Raw genomic sequence first — 22,727 nt, 5'->3', positions numbered from 1 at the left:
CTCTAGTCACTGTGAACAACTGTTGCTATTTGGGAACAAGCCACACAGTCTGTCCCTTCTTGCATCTATTAGGGGAGATACTGTTGATGGAGTTGCTGGTAACCGCTGTGGTGGATACCCTGGCCAGATTCTGGTTCAAGCGTGTGTGATTTCAGAGACCAAGCTTGGAACTTTCTAGAAGGTATTGCTCCAAGTCTTAACCTTAGGAGGGCATGCATGGTGCAGCAGACATTTACCTTTCCTTAGAAAGTGGATTGTAAACCCAGATAAGTGTGATTGTCCTTGGCAGAGATTCTGCTTCCTCCTGCCATATTGCTTTATTCTTAAAGGGCTAGATATATCAGAATAAATCAGTGTGTTTCTTAGCATATTTCTGTTGTTGTTTTAATTATTTTCTGTCTTCAATTAAAAGCTTTAGTTGCAGGGTTGAAATGAGAAATCTTAACTTACCTTCTTGAGAAAAACTGCTGGGAGCGGAGTTTCACTTTTACTGTTTGAATATAAAACTCTGAAGGCTTCCCTATGGTTATTGCAATTGATTTTAACCCCAGTGTGATCTTCTAACCTTCTCAATAGACCTCCCATTTCCCTTTTTGACAGAAACAAGGAGAAGATCGTGTTTGAGTGTGGCAGGACTTGCTGGCCATTGCAGATGTTAAGAAGTCACACTGGTTCTTGCGGGGCTGTGCTCTGTAGATGAGCATAAGAGGTGCTGTGCAGAATGGCTGCGTATTTGCTGCCTCTTAGCTGTGGTCAGTGAGAGTCCTCCCAGTTGACCTGCGAAGTGACCTTACTGAACATTTCCTTTATGACAACTTTTACACATTTTTAAGAAAGGAAGAAACTTCAGTGATAAGCTTTTGGTTTTTTATTCTAACCTCTTAAGGTCACCTTTAGGTCTATTACAAGGATTTCCTTTGTAAGCTCCTGGCACATTCAGGAGCTGTGCTCTTGTAAGGCGCTGGCCGGTGTGGAATGTATTAGTAAGATTATCTCCTGGCTCTTACGTGTTCTTATACTTTTAAGGTCCTCACTATTGTGTTTACCTTCTAAGAGACTCATAAAGCCATCTGCAATCCTTTGCTCTTTCTCTAATGGACTGTGTGAACAAAGCAGCAGCTTTAATGAACAGTAGCAATGCAAAGAGTGAACTTCCATGTGATAGCAGGAGGTTATGAGCTCAAGGTTATTAAATGAATTTAATTCTAGCTTCACTGCTTGGTTTAATAACGTACCAAGGTTGATATTACATTTTCTGATTTTAATCAAGTTTCTGTCTCCATTTTTATATTGGAGAAATGAGAACTAGTCCAGTGGAGTAGCTGTCAACAAAAGCAGCATGTTCTTAGTCTCTGATTTTCTTCTTTCTTTTTGGAGCAGTAATTATTGGATCTCTTAATCCAATGCTGGCTGCACCACAGTGTACAGAGTCTTGTCCATCTTGTTTCAGAAAGCACTGTCCTCGGAGAAAGACAATGATCATATGGTTTCACTCATATGTGGAGTATAAGAAATAGTGCAGAGGACCATAAGGGAAGGAGGGGAAACTGAATGGGAACAAATCAGAGAAGGAAATAAACCATGAGACACTCTTAATCATAGGAAACAAACTAAGGGTCGCTGGAGGGGGGATGGGGGAGTGGGGTAACGGTGATGGACATTAAAGAGGCCATGTGATGGGATGAGCACTGGGTGGTACATGTGTCTCAGGAATTATTGAAAACTGCATTTGAAACTAATGATGTACTGTATGTTGGCTAATTGAATTTAAATAAAAAAAAATAAAAAGCACAGTCTTGGTAAATTGAAATCCCTTACTTGGCAGTTGGGTTTAGCCTGCAGTCCCCAGAGCACATTTAAGAAGTGTCACTGTACCATACTGAAAAACATTTATGGCAGATATTTTCAGTTTGTTCAGTGTGACCTGTGTGAGCCCTTTATACTGGGATCTGGAGCGTCTTTCCCCACAGGTAATCAATCCTCACAGGCGCTTATTTTATAAACATTGTTAATGGGACTTCACTGATATGGAGAAAGTGCTTGGGATAACCAGTGCCACCCTTTTTCTCCAAGAGTATGTTACACCCAGTTGAAATCATTTTCTGTGTTTGCCTCTGAAGTTCATACTGTCCCTTGATCCTAAGGCCTGGTTATTGGGCTCCCAAGGCCTAAGTTTGGGTGCCTTTCTTCCTCCCGCTGCTGTAATCGGCTCCTGTGCTTGCTGAACCCTGCTGCTCTGCCTTGGTCCCCTGTCCCTGGAGCTTGTCTGGTATAGTGAGGGGAAGAGAGACATAGCCAGGCAGGTGTCATCCTGAGGAAGTACTCTGATGGTGGGGGCCCAAGGTTGTGCTCGGAGGACACGGCGGTACCCATCTGGGACAGGAGGGGGTGGTTAGGGTGAGGGCATGGTGGGATGTGGTGCATGGCCTCCAAGATCCGTTTCTTGGAGTTTATGTGGCCCTGATTTAGGACTGGAGCGCCAAGGCTTTGGAGAGCCTGAGAGAAGCCCTGAGGCAGAGGGTGAGAAGGTGCGGGAGATCTAGGAGGGGGGTTGGTTGGCAGGGAAATTTCTTAATAAAGGTGCTGAACTGAAGGAGGGAGAAAGGAAAGTGACCTGGAGCTTTGGGCCCTAGAAAGGAAGCGTCGTCATACTGTGACTGCTCTGCTGTGCTTGTCGCTCTGGGGGGGACTACTACACATGAGTGTTGTGCAGGGTCAGGCAACTGGAATGTGAATCAGGTTTGATCACACCAGTCAGTTCTATACGTGCACCCAATTTCCAGGTAGCATGGTTTTCTGTTCCCAAATTGGAGAAAAAATAAAAGAGAACTTCAGGTGACAAATGAAAGTTTGACAGTCCCTCCTTGCCTCTCTTGGCTCTTGCCAGTGCTCTGCTTGCCCCTGGCTGGCTGAGGGTGAGGAGGGGTTATCAGGGCATGCGAGGATGGAGCTGGGGTTGCAGAGCTCCCTCAGAGACCTTACTGGCCAGCCCCAGTTCCATTCCTGAAACCCGAACTGTTTTTATTCATTTGGTTAATTAATTAGAGACTCAACGCATTTCAAAGCACAGATAGGAAGTGTGAATAATGCTATATAAATAATTGGAACCCTCTGTTGTAGTTTCCCCCCCCCTTTTTTTTTCCTTGTCTTCTGGTTTCAGAGTTTAAGCAGTAACTGGAATGACCAAATTGGTTCCAGAAAGCCTGTCTGTTGGCTAACCTGCCATGGATATGCATGTTTTACTCATCATGTAGAGTAGGGAAAGGTGTGGGCACTTGAGGACACGGAGATGTGAAGCTTTCCAAGTCTAGATGTGTGACTAAAAATGCAAGTAAGCCATTGTTCTCATGAGTATCCCGAATAACAAAATTTGCCACCTGTAGCTCTCACACTGTTATCTTGTTATGTTGGGCCTCTCCAACCTTTGTCTATATGCTGGACCTATTATTTGTGAGTGCATAATTGGGCTTCATGGGGTGGCAGGGGTGGGATGGGTGGGCAGGGAATGGGGTGAGGTGTGAGAAGAGGCAGGTGTTGCATGACGCCCAGACCTCAATCAGCTGCCAGGGTGGGTCCCTGTGTTGGGGCATGGAGTGTAACTGAGTGGGCCATAGGAGTGACCCCCGCCCCCTGGTCTGGGGAGCATCACTGTTTCCTGATCTTGGATGGGAATTTCTACCATCTGTCCACAGTTCTTTACCTTGGCTGCTATTAGTGTTTGGCTCGCTTTTCTGGTTTGTTCTGTGCATACTCCTCTAGCCCAGGCTTTTCAACCCTGCTCAAGCTTTGGAAATCTTCCACTTACAGAAGTGTTGACCAGACGAGTCTCCCGGTATGTTCCATGGGAACTTCACAGTCGACGTGCCCAGAGCAGTGGATTTTTCTCTCCAATGAGCTGGGTCTCCGTGAATGAGGAGTTCCCATGAGGAAGGGATTGATTAGAAGGAGCTTGTCTAAGGCAGATAGAGTAACTTAAAGCAGGAATGTACAGATGCCTCCTCCCACCCCTCAAATAGGGTTTGGGGACCCTGAATGATTCGACTTAAATTTCCAAAGTACAGGATCCCCCTAGGGCCCACACTGAAGACGCCTTAGACATGTGGCCAGTGCTTTATAAGGGTGAACGTGTCAAGAACATTAGGCCTTCATTTGAAGCTGTGTTTTCCCTTCCCCCTCCCCCCTTTGCCGCCTTCTTCTTCCTATCCCTCCCCCTCCTCTTTCCTTTTCGTTTCTTCTTAAGAGCGAGAGACTGAGGGGCAGATGGAGATAGGGAATCTCAAGCAGACTCCATGCTGAGTGTGGAGCCTGACTTGGGGCTCAGTTGCACAACCCTGAGATCATGACCTGAGCTGAAATTGAGGGTCAGATGCTTGGCCAGCTGAGCCACCCAGGCGCCTCTGAAGCTGTGTTTTCCAAGGAACCATGTTGAAGGCCCACATGAAATCCCCAGTGGTCTCTAGGAGACAGAGCTACCAGGATATGTCTCACCAGTGTCTGCCTGGGGTTGCCTGAGGCCCTCCTTTGTCACATTGCCCCTGCGGTGCCTCTAGGACTTTGAAGATGGAAGAACACAGTGGGTGGCTATTTGGAGGAAGGGTGCTGTGGACAGGGGAGCCATGAGCAGCAGGCCTGGCAGGTAAGGAATGCTTCTATTGGGACTTGCTTGCTTCCCTGGCCTGTGCCAGAGTCTGGTTGAAGAACCTGGAATATGCTGGTTGCTTCTAGAAATGCCTGACCCAACATTGTTACACTCAGCCTGAGTAAATTAAAACTTGGAAGAGAGAGTCAAATGTGTGCCAGGAAATGGTATGATTTATCCATTTTATCATTTTGTGATTCCTCTGTGTTGTTTTCTTAGATTTTTGGCTTATTATTTTAAACACAGTTGATTTCAGAGTTACTTCCAAATAAGTATCTGTCCTGGTTCCATGCTTCTTACTTCTCTTTTTGCTATTTGTTGGCTTCAGTTAATCTCCTTCACTCTCTAAAGAAAATGGGTTTGGGGATCATGATTCCGTTTAAGTACATGAATATAATAAGGAGAGTCTCTGAAAAAAAGGAGGAAATTGATGCATATGGTCAGATGCACAACTCTTTAAAGACCTGATTTGAATGGCAGTTTCCCAGATGTTGGCAAATTGGATTTGTTATGTTGTGGAGGAGGACACACAGTGTTCTTGAGAAAGGGCTGGATTGTTGATCCCAACCCGAGGACACAGTGGTGCTGGTCCAGGCGGAGCCCGTCCTGGGATGCAGATGGTGTGAGTCTGCTGGAGCTAGAGTTGTTTTAGGCGTTGTTTCTGGGTTTCTTGTCCCACAGAGAACTGGCTCAGTGGCCTCTTCTACAGGAACCAGTAGCGCTGGGGCAGCTTTTCCCTTGCACGGTAGCAGCCTGCCCTCCCTCTGCCACGAAGTCAGAATGAGGCTTGGAAATCTTACATGCTGAGAGGATGTGAGCTCCCCTTCTTAGGAGCATGCTTGTTGCCCACTCTCCACCCCAACTCCCCATCCCCCAAAGCAGAAACGATGTTCCCCGGCCCTCTGCACCATGGTTCAGCCAAAGGGGGCCCAGCCAAAGGGGCCCTGGGCAGGACAGCAGGGCCCCTCCCCTTTGGTGTGCAGCACATGGTGGAGGAGGCCTCCACGGCCGACCGCTGTGCCATTTGGAAGGCATTAGCCGCATTCGCCCATTGGCCTAGAACAGCTGCAGCTCCCTGGAGAGGGCGCAGCACATCTGTTTTCTCTGAAGTAATTTTCAGTATGCAAGTATCTTTCCTTGCGTTTCTGGTGCATAGAGACATGGTATGTTGAGTCCATGGTATTAGATTCCAGGGTGACCCTGGGCAAAAACAAGACTTTTCTTCTGCGTGGATTGAACAAATCTGAAAGGAAATCTTGCTTTCAAATCACGAGGGAATACATTTCATTTTGCAATCAGTCACGAGGGGAAAAGTTGTAGGCTCAGTGCCAAGGATATTATAAAAGATGTGCTTTGAAATAGTTCTGAGGATGGGGACTGGATCCCTTTCTCTCTCCCGAACACACTGTCCTAGTGTAATTGAAGAAAGTCCCCGAAGACATTTGGCAGCTCCATTTTATGTTTTTCTATCCAGAAAGTTGAATGAATTAAAATTCCAATTAGGCTAAATATTTTATTTCACCAAAAAGAAACTCAACTCTGTTTTTTTGGCTAATGTTACCTATAAATTAAAATAAGTATTAATTGTATTTCCCGTTCTGTCTGTCTCAACATACATGTTCTGCATATTTCAACTTCCATCTGGAGTATCTAAACACAGCTGAGGTATTTAGATAAAGTAATTATGCCATATGCTTTTTTTTCGGAAACATGTATTTCTGAGTAAATTCCTAAAAAATGGTATGATATATGCTATCACAGATCATATTTAGATTATGTAAAGAGGGGCTGCGTGGTATGTAATTAAAGGGAAGACTCATTCCCATGGAAGTAAGTATACTCTTTCCTCGTTCAGTAGTTCATGTAGCACAGGATGACTTTCAGGCATTTGAGTAAACAAAGACATCTGCTTCAAAATAAGGAAGTTGGGCTGTAAGAACCAGTCCTTGCATCCTGTCAGGGAGGAACTTGTTCGCCAGGTGCCAGCTAGAGCATCAAGGCTGGTTGCCTTCTAGGAGTCTGTGATCAAGCTGCGTGGATTTTCATACACTGTCAGGTCTTCCTCAGTGGGGCAGAAACAGAGCTGGGGTGGGTGGTGCTTCACGCCGTGGTGGGATGTGGGGGCGGAAAGCACGAGTCTGTGCCCCAAGCTGTACCCTCTCGGGCTTGACCTCTCAACCCCAGCTGCTGGGTGAGGGAGCCTGGGGTTTGCACATCTGATCCAAGTGCAGCCTGACTGTTTGCAGTAGCTCATCAGTTACAAACAGTATAAATTGAGAACATGTGCATGTATCTGGCTGTTCACTCTGGAATAGAACTGTGCAAAAAAGACCAATTAGTGAAGCAGCCAGAAGGTTGGAAGGAAGAGAGCAGAGGGTGCAGATAGCAGAAAGGTTTCCTTAGTATAATCAAGCACTGGTTTTGCATATTGCATATTGCATGCAGAGTCCTAGACTTCAGAAACCTTTAGGTTAAGCTCCATGAGTAGCAGTAAAAAATATAAATAAGAATTTGTTCCCATGCATTTAAAATACAACATTTGGGGATCCCTGGGTGGTGCAGTGGTTTAGTGCCGGTCTTTGGCCCAGGGCGCGATCCTGGAGACCCGGGATCGAATCCCACGTCAGGCTCCCGGTGCATGGAGCCTGCTTCTCCCTCTGCCTGTGTCTCTGCCTCTCTCTCTCTCTCTCTCTGTGACTGTCATAAATAAATAAAAAAAAAATTAAAAAAAAAATTTAAAAAAAAAAAAATACAACATTTGTTTTTTGTGAATCTACTCATTCCATAAATTGTCTTCTAACACTAAAGGCACTTCTTTAAAAATTTGCAAAATACAGTTTTTATTCTTTCTCAGCTGTATTTACCTTCTGATTTGGTCTTGTCTCTTTGGGCTGGGTCTTTCTCAAAGAATTAATACTAAGTCTTTAATAATAGTAATCACTTATTTTGTTTTTTAGGGTAATAGTAATCACTTATTTTGTTTTTTAGGGCTTTTGATATGGATATTTCTTTTTTTTATTTTTTAAAGATTTTTATTTATTTATTTATGATAGGCACACAGTGAGAGAGAGAGAGAGAGAGAGAGAGAGAGAGAGAGAGAGAGGCAGAGACACAGGCAGAGGGAGAAGCAGGCTCCATGCACCGGGAGCCCGATGTGGGATTTGATCCCGGATCTCCAGGATCGCGCCCTGGGCCAAAGGCAGGTGCTAAACTGCTGCGCCACCCAGGGATCCCTTGATATGGATATTTCTGACATATGACATGTAGTGACCACTAAGATTTTTACCTAGCAGAAGGATCATTTTGTAATTACTAGAAATGTTTCCTTTGCAGCAGGGATTCATTCATAGCAAGATTAAGGCATAGAACTTGTTAAACATAGCAGTTTATGGTTCTTGACAGTGGTGTTGGCTTTTTTATTAGGATAGATGCGAGGGAGGACAGATCCTTCTCTTTTATCTCCCAGGGCATTTTTTTTTCATGCTCTTCTTTTCTCTGACTTAGAATATTTGTGATTTTTACTTCCCTGATTACTTTATGTCTTTTAAGTACAAACAGAGTGGTTTTATTCCTCTGGTAATCTATGAGCACTCACCATGGAAATTTCCCATTAACAAATTTGATATCAAGTTATGTCAGCTTTGTGTCGATGGTGATGGTACTCTGCGGGGAGACTTACCTACTAAAACACACCTGTGTGTGTGTGTGTGTGTGTGTGTGCGCGCGCGTGCGCGCATTCATGCATACACACACACAGTTATAAGACAGCCCTTTTGGAAAGAGACAATCCTGTGACATAAGCCCTAAGATAGCATTTCAGGGACTGTCCAGTGTTATTTCCAGTTTACTTGGAATTCTTAAACTGGGCATGATGGAGTGTGGGGCATGTGAATCCCTCAGATGCAGGCAAATATTTTGTAAATTGATGTATTTTCCCAGTAGCCAGATGAGAATTCACAGGTTCATAAAAGGAAACCAGTTAAACATTATGGACAGTGACATTAGAAGTGTTATGGGTCCCTTTAGAAATTGCTGAGAGTGTGTGACATCATTACAGTGGTAATGTTTGGGCTCTCATTCAGTCAGAATATTGAATATCTACGTAGGATTCCCCCACTGCTCCCTTTCATTCCCCGCAAGGAGCCTGCTTCTCCCTCTGCTAGATCTCTACCTCTCTGTGTGTCTCTCATGAATGAATGAATGAATGAATGAATGAATGAATGAATGAATAATAACATTTTAAAAAAGTGTTACCTTTATACTGCAGTCTACTAAGTGTGCAATAACAGCACTGTGTCTGAAAAAGAGCAGGAGTTGCTGAAACAGAACAGAAAATGCCGGTCACATCTATTTGATCTTCATCTAGTTTTTTGGACTCACTTCCTCCTTATTTCTCTCTCTCCAGGTTCTTTTAGGCTAAGAATTGAAAACTCTGAGCTTGTAGATGTGTCAACAACCCCACGAGGTCAATGCAAGCAAGGAATTGTCTCTTTTTTCTCTGTCAAGGTGCATACTTTAATTTAAAAATATTGCTGATAAATGCTAACCATCATCTGAGCTTTCAGCAAGCCCTGGTGCTTTTGCTTGTAGGGTCTTGCCTTTATGTTGATGGCTGCTGACTGATCAGGGTGGTGGTTGCTGCACACTGGGGTGGCAGTGGTGGTTTCTTAAAACAACACTGAAGTTTGCTGCATTGATTGACTCTTCCTTTCACGAGCAGTTTCTCTGTAGCATGCCATGCTGTTTGATAGTGTTTTACCCAGTTGGAGCCAGTCCTCTCAAACCTTGCCACTGCTTTATTAAGCGCATGTCATATTCTCAGTCCTTTGCTCTCATTTTGTCAGTCTTCACAGCATCTTCACCAGGAGTAGATCCCATGTCAAGAAACTATATTCTTTGCTCATCCATGAAAAGCAGCTCCTCATCCATTAAATCATGGGATCTCAGCAATTCAGTCCCATCTTTAGACCCCACCACATCTAGTTCTCTTGCTGTTTCCACCACATCTACCGTGACTTTCTCCCCTGAAATCTTGAACCCTTCAGTGTCATCCATGAGGGTTGGAGTCCCTTTTTCCAAACTCTTGTTTATGTTTATAATTTTGACCTTTTCCCATGAATCAGGAATGTTCTTAGTGGCATCTAAGAACGTCTAGACTGGTGAATCCTTTCCAGAAGGTTTTCTATTTTTTAAAGATTTTATTTATTTATTCATGAGAGACACAAAGAAAAAGGCAAAAGCATAGAGGGAGAAGCAGGTTCCCCGTGGGAAGCCTGATATGGGACTCAATCCTAGGACCCTGGGATCACAACCTGAGTCGAAGGCAGACACTCAACCACTGAGCCACCCAGGTACCCTCTAGAAGATTTTCAATTTACTTTCCCCACATCTATCAGAAGAGTCACTACCAAGGCAGCTTCAGCCTTATGAAATGTATTAAATCATGACTTGAAAGTCAGAATGACTCTTTGTCCCATGGGCTGCAGAGTGGATGTTAACACAACATGAAAACACTATGAATCTCATTGCACATCTCCACCAGAGCTCTTGAGTGACCTGGTGCATCATCACTGAGCAGTAATATTTTAAAAGGAATCTTTTGTTGGGAGGAGTACGCCTTGGCAGTGGGGTTAAAATATTAAGTAAACCATATTGTAAACAGTTGTGCTATATCTCAGGCTTGATGGTTTCACGTAGAGAGGACAGGCAGGGTAGATTTGGCATTGACTTCTCCTCTCTAGCTGCGAGGGTCCAGTGTGGCATCTTCTTCCAGGAGAAGGCTGGATTTGGATTAAATTGAAAATCTGTTTAGTGCAGCCACCCTCATTGATGATCTCAGCAAAATGTTGGGAGAACTTGATGCAGCTTCTACATCAGTACTTGCTACTAGATCTTGTATCTTTATTTATGGAGACGACATCTTTATCCTCATGATTTTTTTCCTTTGATCTAAGGATTTGGTCCAATAATTTTTAGTTTGATTTTTTTGTGTGTGTGCTGTTTCCATCACAACCTTATTTTTAGTTGATTTTTGTGTAGAGAGGCCTTTCTCCCACTTGTGCCCAGGACTAGAAGAATATCTTTGCATCAGATCCTTGCTTTTGTCCTCCTCTTAGGGCTTGGAAGAGGAAAGCCTGGATTCTCTTTCCTCTTCCCCTGTCCTCATCAGGGTGACCCTGTAATCCTTCTGGTAGATCATCCTTCCGGTAGATCATCCTTCCCGTAAATGTGGTAAATGGCTCCCCTTCCACCATGGGGCCAGAGATCACTTCAGGTGAGCATGGAGGGGAGTGCTGATGGTGGAATGTGAGGGAGAGAGGCTGAGGTTCCAGCAGGTTCTGCACCTTTCCTAGAGCATGGGCCAGCTATGGGAAGGTTGTGAGGACTGGTGGAAATAATACGTGTCAGACATCTAGTATGGTGCCTGACGCACAAAAGACACATAGCAGTGGTGCTCCTCCAGTCCTGCTCTAGCCAGGCATGTCACAGGCTTTCTGTGCTGTAGTCCACTCCCTGTGCATCTGTCCTGTGACATCTCATGGCTCTTTCTTATTCCCTCTAAGAACACTTCTTCCTGCTGGTCCCTGCGCTCCCCTTCAATCTGGCCAACCTTTTCAGACAATGTTGAGAGCTGTTTACTAAAGAAATTCTATTTTTTATGTTTTTCCAATGTAAGGCCTCTTTCCCTGTTGAAGCAAATTCAAGATGCTGTGCCTGAGTTGGATGTGTTTAAAACACAGAGAAGGGTGAAGGGGATTTCTTGAGAGAGTCCACATAGTTCCCCGGACACTTCCCTGTACCAAGTTGGGTTGGTTTTCATAAGGATCATCTGGGGGCACTGGAGTCTAGAGGCCCCCCCACACCACGTTTGATAAGCGACCCAAGGGATTTTCCTATGATTATAGGATTGTCTTACTAACTAAAGTATGTACTGGGTAGCTTGCCTGGGTTCTGAGTGTCCTTCAGTTAAAAATTAGGCAGTGTATCACTTGTGGGGAAGAATAAATATCCTTCTCTTTTTGACGTGGGACACTGTAAATTTAAGTGAGAAAGGACAAGTTCATAGGAGAAGGTTTATGAATGCATACAGATTAAATGATTGAAGGTAGAGGCTTATTGACCTGACTTCGTAGAACAGGTGAGGGTGGGGAGAGCAGTAGATATATTTAGGAGAGACAAATGAGTGTTTAGAAGAACAAACAGGAGCTAAGAAAGTTTGTGATAATGTTTCTCTGCAGATATGAGTGGTCTTTACCCTTTTTCAGGACCATAGATGGGGTTTATGGTAGGTTAATTCCCCTCTTTGCTCCTGAGAGTAGACCCATTGCAAAGAGGGTGTTTTTTTTTTTTTTTTTTTTTTGGCAGCCTCATTTCTCTGAAATTGCTGCCTTAGTCAGATGAGAGAAACCTGGGAAGATTGCTTTCTGCATCTGTTGGATCTCAGATGTCTTCAGTTTAGAATAGTCTTCAACTCCAGAGCTCCGAGGGGGTCCCCACACACCCCTTTGCACCGACCAGTGAGCCTCTCTCTGTTGGTCTCAGCCTCTGTCCTCCCCTCCAGAACCACATTTCCAGCTGCTGCTCCGTCGTGTCTCCCAGAATTTCCCATCAGTGATGCAGGAGCATAGAGAGCCATCTCTGCTTCCCTTTGCCGTCCACCTCATTGTCCTCTCCCTGACATTCTCATTTGCATTCACAGAGCACTCATTTATGGGGGCTCAGAACAGAGGAACATCTTTGGTTGGGCTCTTGGCAAACCACCATCAGTGCCTTCTAGACTTCTAGAATGTCTGTGTTTCGTCCTAACCTTTGGCTTTGATTTTCTGATTGATCTTCTTACTCTCCATCTCTCCACATTTATTCTACCATGTAGGTAGTTGCTGGTTATTTATTATCCTGTCTAAAAGTTTTGGTGATTTTGCCATCATTTATTAAAGTGAGATGAAACTCCATCAGCTGGCATTTAAGGACGTCGGCCTCATTCCAGGCTGCTTTAGTGGAACACGCTCGCTGTTGTTTCCTGACCGTCTACCCTTCTTCCCTATCTGTGTCTAACAAACACCTGTGTTGTCCCCCTGCCTCGGTGTCATCTGTCACTGTCCTTCAGAGCAGCTCAGGTGCCCTTTCTCTCCTGGAGCCCATCAGAGCCTTGTCTTTGTTCAGAGCAGACAGGCCTCTTCCAAAACCTCACGGCATCTCGTGTGTCTCGTGGTACCACCGTAGGCTGTCTGTATGAGGTTAGTTGCCCATTTGTCTATTACAAAAGTTCCTTAAAGTCAGGGCTCAGGTCTAACTCATTTTATGTCCCCTCGGTGACACCGAGTGCATGGTATGGTGGGTCTATGTCACTTAAGAACTGCTAGCTAGCATCTCTGAGAAGGGGAACAGTTACATGAGCTCTTTGAGGTCAGGAGCCATGTTCTGTACCTTGAGTACAATTGGAAGGTGCCATGAATGTCAGGGAGGTACACTGACCGAAAAGCAAGGTAGGGCTTGGACTCAGGCCAGTTTCACAGCCTCGCCGTGGGTGTGGTCCGAGCAGGGGTACTCTGAAGTTAGTGTGGTAATAATAGCTAAAATGTGTGGGCACAGATTGTACACCAGGCACACCCTTCTGAGACAGATGCACAGATGAGGAAACTGTGGCTCACAGTGGCTGAGGGACAGCACTCAGAGTCATAATGCTGGTAAGGATCAGAGGCAGGATTCAGACCCACACTCGACATTCTGTGCTCATGCATCTTAGCAAAAAGGTGCCTTTGCTTTAGGAACTATATTCTCTCTCTATTTTTAAGATTGATTTATTTTAAAGTGCGCACGTATGTGTGGGGTGGGGAGGGGCAGAGGGAGAGAATCCTCAAGCAGACTCCCCACTGAGCACAGAGCCCAATGCAGGCCTCCATGCCAGGGATCCCCTCTATCCCTGAGATCATGACCTGAACCAAAAATCAAGAGTCAGATGCTCAATTGACCTAGCCACCCCAGCACCCCCCACCCCTCCTCAAAAAAAAAACAAAACAAAACAAAAAAAAAACACCCCATATTTTTAAGTCTCTGAATTGTTTTAATAAAACCTGTTGTGTTGTTACTTCTTGGGTGCTCAGCCTTTGTTATCTGGAGGCCTCTGAATGAAGTGCAGATGCAGAGCAGAATTTCACTATTTTAGAAATCTGCTGTAAAAATCTCATTTGCCTAGTTGTGACCTTTACCTGGATGCCCGTGAAGCCCCCTATGGCTTTCAGCGTGGGTAGTACTGAGTGTGGGACCAGCTTGCTCACCCATCCCAGGCTCTAGACCATTCAGGGCAAGTTTGCCTGTAAGTGATAATCTTATTGATGTGTCAACATCACATTAATTTCTGCAAGGAGAAGCTACTGAAAGCAAAGTCAGAAGCCAGATGAGGAAAATACTGTTTGTGGCTCATATCTTAGGGGACTATTTTCCCTAATATGTTAAAAGTCACTACCTCTAAAAAAGGCCAGTAAGCCAGTAGAGAAATGGGAGAAGGGTATAAATAGATGACGGTTGGCAGAGGAGAAAGTAATCCCGGCTCTTCAGTATCTGAAAGTATTCAGCCCACGGTCACAGAAGGAAACGTCCTGAGATACTTTCTAAAATTTTCCTACTCCCAGATTCTGTCTTCATTTTCTAGAGTGACCTTAACAAAGTATACCACAGTCTCGTGCCTTAAACCGCAGAAATTCATTTCCTCACAGTTCCGGAGGCTGGAAGTCAGATGTCAAGGCACTGCGGGGTTGGTTGGTCCCCTCTGAGGCCCTTCTCCTGGCGGTAGACGCCCAACCTCTCCCTTCTCACACTGTATCTCCTCCTAGAAGGACACCAGGCACGTTGGACCAAGGGCCCACCCCAGTGACTTGAGTTTTAACCTCTCCAAATATATTTGACCCTTTGAATTGCACAGGTCCACTTACAGGTACAGAGTTTATAGTTCAGTAAATGTTTTTTCCTGAATGACCTTGTCTCCAGCCTACTTTATTGTAAGCATGCAGTGTCTAATACATGTGACATACGCGATACCTGACTGTTGCTGTTATCGGTAAGGCTTCTGGTCAGCAGCAGGCTGTGAGTAGTTAAGTTTTTGAGGAGTGGCAAGTTATGTGGGTTTGTGACTGCAGGAGGGGGAGAGAGAGTGTCAGCATCCCTAACCCCAGTTTAGTTCAAGGGTCGACTGTGTGGTCAGATTTTGAGGTACTTGGGGTTAGGACGTCAGCATATGAATTTGGGAAGGGGACTAAATTCAGTTTATGACAGTGGCAAATAAAAGTTTTGTTACCCTGTTGGCAAAGGAAAGGGGGAAATTAGTGTTCATATGTTGCTGGTGGTGGTACAAACCGAGACAGGCTCTTTGAAGAGTAATTTGTCAGTATTTGCTAAGTGGATTCCTTTGACCTAGAAGGTCAACTTCCAGGAACTCCCCAAAATGACAACATTGAGGTTGTTCCTTGATTTTTGGCTCATAATAGCAAAAGACTGGGAGTGGCTCAGTGTTGTCAGTATGGCATGGGTTCATTAAGCTTAAAAAAAAGAGAAATTTCTTTATGAACAAAAACAATGCTCTAAGGAGAAGCAAAGTAGAGAGCAGGGCATAGAATGTTACCATCTGCATAAAAGGGGAAAAAAGAGTTTATAGGTATTTGCATAAAATATATCCCTGAGGTTGTACCAGATGTGTTGGTAATTTGGGGATGGAGGCTGGTTGCGGGGGTGGGGGGGGCAAGGGTGAGGGAAAGTTTTCAACGTATACATTTTGGTACCTTTAAAATTTTGAATCATAAATTTATTAAATAAAGGAACTGTTTTTCTTTCACTTATGAGAAAATTGTATCATAAGATTGTTTATAATTTATGCTTTTTGAAGTGATTTTTAAAAAATGAAATTATTCTGATTAAAATCATTCTTGTTTTAAGAACTCTTCTGATTTATTTTTCTCAGAGTGCCCCACTAAGTCATGACTGGGAAGGTTTTATGAGGAACGTGATTCTACATCTGGGCAATGATACTGCTTGGTCACTTGGTCATCGAGGACAGGTCAAGTGTGCCTCTTGAGTCAGACCATCCTCAGACATTCTTGCCTTGCGGCTTGTAGAGCAATATATATATATATATATATATAATATATATATATATATATATATATATATATATATTCTACTGTGGAATGTGTATGAATCATTGTTGCAGATTTTATTTATTTTGCTCAGCCACTCCTATGCAGAGAAATACTATTTAGTCTTGTTAATTGGGCTGTTTTGGTTTTACCAGGTTATTTTAAGGCATTTGTGGGTGATGTTGATAAAGCTAATAGCACTTCGTGTGTGTTTAGTACCTTGAACTTCGCAAAGTGCTTTCACGTTCGTTATCTCATTATATTGTCAGTTAAACTGTGAAGTTTAGAAACGGAGATTATTACCATCTTTTTATGGATGAGGGATTTGAAGCTTTAGATATCTTGCAGGCAGTAAGTGACAACCGTCTAGCTGGAGGTTTCAGGGTGTGAGGTGGCTCTGCTAAGAAGGAGGAGAGAATTAGCGGTCAGCACTGGTGGTCCAGTAGGGCTTGAAGCTTATGGACATTGGCCATGTAGTTCAGGGGTGTTCAGTGGGGGGTGATTCTGGCCCCCAGAAGACATTGGTGATGTCTGGAGACATTTGTGGTGATCAGGACTGGGGCTGTGTTACTGACAGCTGGTGGAAAGAGGGCAGGGATACTGCCCAGTAACGTCTGATGCAAGGGCAGCCCCTGCAACAGAGGTTCCCCCGGCCCCAGACGTCAGCGGAGCCCAGGATGAGAAAGCCCGATGCAGTGCGAAGGCAGTGCTCTGCCTGTGGCCCTCCAAGCCTGTCCTACACTTTCCCCAGCTCATTGATGAACTCTCTTTTTGAACAATTACTTGAGAATCAGTGGTAGTGGAACTTACTTGGAATCTTGACTGGTTTAGGCCAGTTTAAGAGACCTGCTCTGCCTTGTGTAGTGTGTGTGTCCTGCTTTGGAGGTGTGATGCCACCTACAGGTGTGCTTCCTGACGGGGCACAGGTTGTGTCTGCACCAGACGCTCCTCCAGATCCAACCAAGCCTTGCTCTGTTCCTGGTTTTCATAATATCCGCAGCATCTCTGTCCTCATCGTGTTGGGAGGGAGGCAGAGTTTATTCCTTGCACCCTTCCCTTTTGGTGGGAAAGGGAAACCAGCTGGGGGTTATAGTTTGGTGATTCTGGCCAGCAGAGGGACTAGCAAAGCAGAACAGAACGCAGAGCTTTCAGGGCTCCTGGGGACCACGGGGGAAGAGTCAGCCTCTAGAAAGGGAGAGAATGAGCGAGCACAGTCAGGACTGGCTGCAGAGGAAAATGAGTGTCCAAGGGGAGGTGGCAGTTGGAGTGATGACTAGGGGTCACTGGTGGGAACGGGGTAGGGTGGACAGAGAATACTGTCAGTGGGCTGTTCATGGACAGAGGATGAGACCGACCTCTTTCCCTTAAAAGTTTGGGCCTGGTGGACTGAGCAGGGAGGTGGAAACCTTGGCCACTGGTCCTCAGGGGAGCCGCCCCGTGAGCCGGGACCCCCACCGGGCAGGGTGACCGGGACATCTTGTGACAGAGGAGCCCTCTGCCTCCTTTCCCTGGGGCTCCCTGTCAGTAGATGGCGATGCCCATGTTCCTCTGAGTGAAGGCAAGTCTGGAAATCACCTTGACCTCCCTGTGCACCCCAGGCCCTGTCCCTTCTGCCTCCCCAGCGTCTCCTGATAACACTGCAGCCACTCCACCTGTCCTCCCTGGGCCACTGCAGAAGCCTTTAACTACACTCTGGCTCCTTCTCCATATACACCCAGGGCTTATTCCGAAGTGGGTATCTGCTCTGCTGCCCTTCAGTGACTTGTAGGGCAAGTCTGAAATGTTTGGTGCAGACTACAAGATAGGCCTCTCTGTGTCACACAGAGGTCACTGTCTTATCGGGGCCCCCTGCCCTCCAGGTGCCTTCCCTCCGTGAGGTCCTCAGTGTGTCCCCGACCCCCCATAGCTTCACTTCTGTTGGCCAATCTGCACGTGTCCCCCTTGTCCCTTCCCGCTGCTTCTCCCCCAGCCCCAGTGCCAACTCCTCATTCGGGCTCATCTTTTTTTTTTTTTTTTTTCCATTTGGGCTTATCTCGAAAGACACTTGGTTCTAACTTTGAGGTCTGGTGGGTGCCTGATGTACCCTCTCCTGGCACCCACTCGTGACAGTTACAGTTCGTCACACGGTTGTTGGAGGTCTGTCTTGGGCTCTAGAAGGCGAGCCCCGTGCAGAAAAGGCAGGTGTGCAGCCCCATGCAGAACAACCCTGCTTATTGCAGGGAGAACTATCCCCTGGCCCCCTGACCCCCATGCCCCCGGAGCCAGTGGAGATGATGGCAGAGTGTGCAGGTGCAGAGGAGCCCCTGACCCCACTGCCCGGGCCGCCTCCCCGTGGCTGGAGCGAGTGGCACATTGAGAAGCAAGTTCAGCTGAGAGGTGTCAACCAGCAGAGCCCTTTCCCGATTTGTGGTGTCAGTGGATTGGAGGGAAAGCGCATTAGTTGTAGACCTCGCCACGATATTGAAGAGGTGTGACCTAACGCTGCTTCCTCAGGGCCCTCAGATCCGGTGGACCTTGTGTTCAGACAGCCTTCAGACCCCAGCACGTCTGCTGCCAGGAACAAGCTGGATAAAAGTGGAGGCAGGGCTGCTTTCACTCTCTCCTCCTGAAGGAGGTGAGGACTTTATACAACAGAAGGGTGGGGTTGTAGCCTTTCAACTGGGGAGCAGGTCCTTGGCCCTTTGTGCTGCTGTTGCTCAAATGCCTCCAGGTAATAGGACTGCAAGGGAAAATGGGGCACTTTGTCCCCCTTTAGGGCTCCCTGAAAGGAGAAAAGTAGCATGTTTAGGGGGTTATTTTTCCATTTCCTTGGTAGGTAGTTAACTGCTGGGCTAACCTGGCAGGGATTTAGGAGCATGGAGCTTTGGAATGGCAGATGGATGAGGTGTGGTCACTCATGTCCTGTTGTTGTGGGAAGCAGTGTGGTAAATCACCATCAGCACAGTACTTTCTTGGGGAGTCTGTTCCCAGCTAGCCAAAGATGGGGGATGTGAGGGGACCCCCCCCCCCAGAGATCCCTTCACACCCATGAAATGTGAAAGGGGTCGGAGCTGGGTCAGAAACAGCACCATGAAAAAGGGAATGGGAACAGAAATGTAAAGTTTCAAGTTACTTTATAGAGAAAGAATTTAGATTGCCCATGTTGTCCAAAATGCTGGTGGTTGTTCTCTGGAATAATTTATTTCTGTCAGACAAGATGCTTTTGGAATGCCTGGAAGGAGCAACACAAACACTTCTCCAGGAGCAGGGACTGGGAAGTATACCTGGCAGTGGACTCATTTGCAAAATGGAGAGAGGGTCTTTCTGGTAGGAAATTCTCTTGAAATCAGAACACTAGGGGGTGATGGCACCTATTCAGAGCAGGTGTCCATGACTAGGTTGTGTCTGAGTGAGCAAAATGTATGTATGTAGAAGGTGGATCCCAAACACATCATTTCAGGCTTCTGTGCCCTTTCCAATCTCTGCTGAAGTTGTCTTCATCATCCTAGTAGCCAGGGGCATTTAAAAGCTCAAGAAAGTGTTCTATATACAGTAAAACTTGGACTGTTTAGAATATCATAGAATTGATTCCAGATGTCAGAATTTATTTTACATTTTACAAGGAATTTATTAATTTATTTTACAAATGTGGTGCATGTATCACTGCTTCCTTGAAGCCAATATATGATCCACACGGTTTACCCTTCCCTGGCTACAGCACGCTGTAATTGACATTTCCTGAGCTTAACCATGCCGGGCACTGCCCCTTGGCACTTCTTTTGCTGCTGGTGAGAGACAAGTGAATCTAAAATGAAAATCAGACCAATTACTTATTTGCTAAAGTAAGTTTGAACAGGTGTGGGGAGGGAGGAAGGTGAGGGTTTTCATGACTTCTGCTAATGTGAAAAGGCCTGAGAAACCGCCACACGGCTCCAGAAGAGCAGGCAAGTCAGTGTCTGCGATGTGGGAGAGCCAGGATCATGGAGGGGCTGCTCTATGGGGGCTCGGTTCCACCTTGAAGGTCCCAGAGAGCTCTTTTGATGCATGCAACAGCTACCATAAAGGATTGAGTTAGTAAGGAAGCCTGCTGATGCCAGTGCACCCATGCATACCTCTCAGGTAGTGGACCAGAACCCCGCCAAGGTGTGGTGGGTTGCCCACCCTCAGTATCACTCACAGCTTCCTTGCCACCAATGCCATGACAGGTGTCCACATCACTAGTGGCTGATCTTGCCTGCTTGCTGTGGGTCAGTCACTTAATTAGGTCAGAAGCTTGGAGAGGAAATAACTATCTGAATCCCTCAGGTTAGGAGGAGGAGGGGTCAGGATACCAGCCCTGGTCTGTCTGGCTCATCCATGAGCCCAGGTGCTTCTGACTACCTCAAGGGTGCTCCCTCTCCGAGCGCAATATATGGAGGTCCAAGAGTTTGCTTGTGGGTTTTCAGGAGAGTATCACTTTGGGATTTGTGTTTAAAAAAAGAACTCTGGAAATCATGGGGGCTGAATGGCTTCAGGAGAGACAAAAGAAAAAGACAGAGTGATCACTGGTGAGGACACAGTCACAAGACTTGGGCTGGGACCTGTTGGCTGCCTTTCTGTGAAAAAAAGGGGGTGGATGAAAGGCTGCACTACTGCCCCTGTGTCCCTCTGCTCCTCAGGAGCATCACCTTCCCTCAGCTCAGAGGCTGAGTGCTGCAGGCAGAAGGGCAGTGACCTGCTCTCCTGGATGTGCACTCTGGGTGCATCCTTACTGACGCCCAGGGTGGGACACAGGTGACTGCCACTGGCCCTGATGGGCCTTGGGGAGTGGTCTCACACCCAGCTGTTCCTGGGGATCACTGACTTAAGTTGTTTAAAAGGGGAAGCCCCCTCATCCCCAGCCCACTCCCCTCTTCAGAGATTCTGGTTCAGCAGGTCCAGAACATGCTGCCTACCTGAGTCTGATGCAGGCTGGCACAAACCGCAGAAGCCCCTAATGATGTAGTGAGGGCTTTTCCTCCATGGGACTCACTTGCACAAGCTCTTTTTGCTCTTAACATATTTGTAAAAATTTCCAGTTCCAAAATAACAGTGAAAACCTTGAGATTATTTAAATTATTTTTCTGGTTTTTAAAAAATAATTTCCCTTTTTTGTTTCTATAGGACACTAAATTGTGGATAATAATGGAATACCTTGGTGGAGGCTCCGCACTAGATCTAGTAAGTATCACAACCGATGCCTAAATGCACATTAAAGTTCTCCTTGGTGAATCTTGATTGTGAAGGGAATTGTTTTTATCTATGTCTGTTTCCGTTGTCAGTTGCATGAGAAAAGGACCAAACTATACCTTAGAGTATCTATTTCTACTTCTAATAATATTTATTATTATATAATAGTCTTTTTATTTTTTTAAAAGATTTTATTTATTAGAGAAAGCATGTGTGAGTAGGGGCAGGGGCAGAGGGAGAGAATCTACAGCAGACACCCGCCGAGCGTGGAGCATGACTCTGGGATCCATCTCACAACCCTGACATAGTGACCTGAGCCAAAACCAAGAGTTGGACGCTCAACCAACTGAGCCACCAGGTGCCCCTAGTTCTGCTTTTGAAATCAGTTTTTTTTGCTGTTTCCTGGGAAGCTGGTAAATCCATTCATAGAAGCTGTGAAGGATTCTCCCTATCGTTCTCTTCCTTAAGAACAGTTTGTTAGCTTGTCTTCCAAAATTGGTTTCAACTTTTTTGGAGCTGAGATACCATCCTTATTTCCTGTTTCAGATAGTAGCTTAGCTTCCAAAACATGTGTGTAACATTTTCATTTATAACTAATTAGAATCGGGATTTTTAAAACTTACTTGATTTCAGGAGTAAGACTGTCAGGCAGAGTGTAATGATTGCAGAACGGTGTCCCCCGTCAGAGCTGTGGTCAGGCAGGCAGGCGAGCACAGTTCTGTTTCTGGGATGCATGTGCAGAGGCCTTGATGGTGGAGCCAGATCCATGCCTGTGGTCTTGTCTCCTATCTGGCCTGGACCTACTGTGCCATTAGTCATTAGTGTGTGCCAGCCCACATGCAAGATAGTGGAGACTAGCAGCAATAGGTTGACCTCAGAGTCCAGTCTGCAACTTGCTGTCCTTGGTAAAACATGGCCACATGTTGGCCTCTGACCAGGTGCTTACAAATAACCAGTGAACATAAGGCTTGTGTAAGTTGTCCTAGAAACAGTATATGCAGAACAAATTTTTAAAAACTCCCACAGTTGTTTAGCACTTGTTATCTTGTCCCCACTGCGGGTTTAAATCCAATGAATTCAGTATACTCAGCACTCTTTTCCCACCTGTCCTGTAGTTTCTAGAACAGGCCTCGTCTGTCATATTGTTAGAAGGTGGGTCCTGCCTGGTAGAGACAGTTGTCAGGATGATGGGCCAGCAGTTTTCACTGCTCTCAGAGTGGATGCTGAAAGAAGCCCGTGTGTCTTAGTGGTTATAGTTTTACACAGATCTTATCCACTAAGAGAAGTGCCATGTGATTAAAAGGAGATTTCTTTTCACACTGGGAGTAGCAGTTAGGTTTTTGGGTAGGTGAACCTCTAAAACTTTATTCATCTCTAAAAGTATTATGTACCCAATCTTAAAATATCACATCAAGTTATAAACCATAAAAGCAATTGGTCAAAGTAGTGTTCAAAAGGAAATTTCAAGAAAAAGTTATTTTTATTTTTTATTTTTAAAGATTTTAGTTATTTATTCATAGAGACACACACACAGAGGCAGAGAGAGAGAGAGAGAGAGAGAGGCTCAGAGGCAGAGACACAGGCAGAGGAAGAAGCAGGCTCCATGCAGGGAGCCCGACATGGGACTCGATCCCAGGTCTCCAGGATCACACCCTGGGCTGCAGGCAGCGCTAAACCGCTGTGCCACCGGGGCTGCCCTGAAGAAAAAATTTAATACCATATCAACAATTATATTAAAATGAGAAAAGCAACAGAACAGCCAGATAAATTTC

At 45.6% G+C, this 22,727-nt stretch overlaps 1 protein-coding gene across 3 annotated transcripts in view; it reads left to right on the top strand.

The window, feature by feature from the left end:
• The window catches only part of STK24 (serine/threonine kinase 24), a 121,824-nt gene that overhangs the window by 65,389 nt on the left and 33,708 nt on the right, over window positions 1-22,727 (top strand). For all 3 annotated transcript variants that reach the window (XM_055335904.1, XM_055335905.1, XM_055335903.1), the window contains exon 3: window positions 20,890-20,946. In XM_055335904.1, coding sequence (XP_055191879.1) covers window positions 20,890-20,946 — 57 coding nt within the window. The remainder of the gene's footprint in view (window positions 1-20,889; window positions 20,947-22,727) is intronic.

This window comes from Nyctereutes procyonoides, unplaced genomic scaffold (assembly GCF_905146905.1).
Source record: "Nyctereutes procyonoides isolate TBG_1078 unplaced genomic scaffold, NYPRO_anot_genome, whole genome shotgun sequence".
NCBI lineage: Eukaryota > Metazoa > Chordata > Mammalia > Carnivora > Canidae > Nyctereutes > Nyctereutes procyonoides.
The sequence above is the reverse complement of the archived record's forward strand: the minus strand, read 5'-3'. Positions and strand labels throughout refer to the sequence as shown.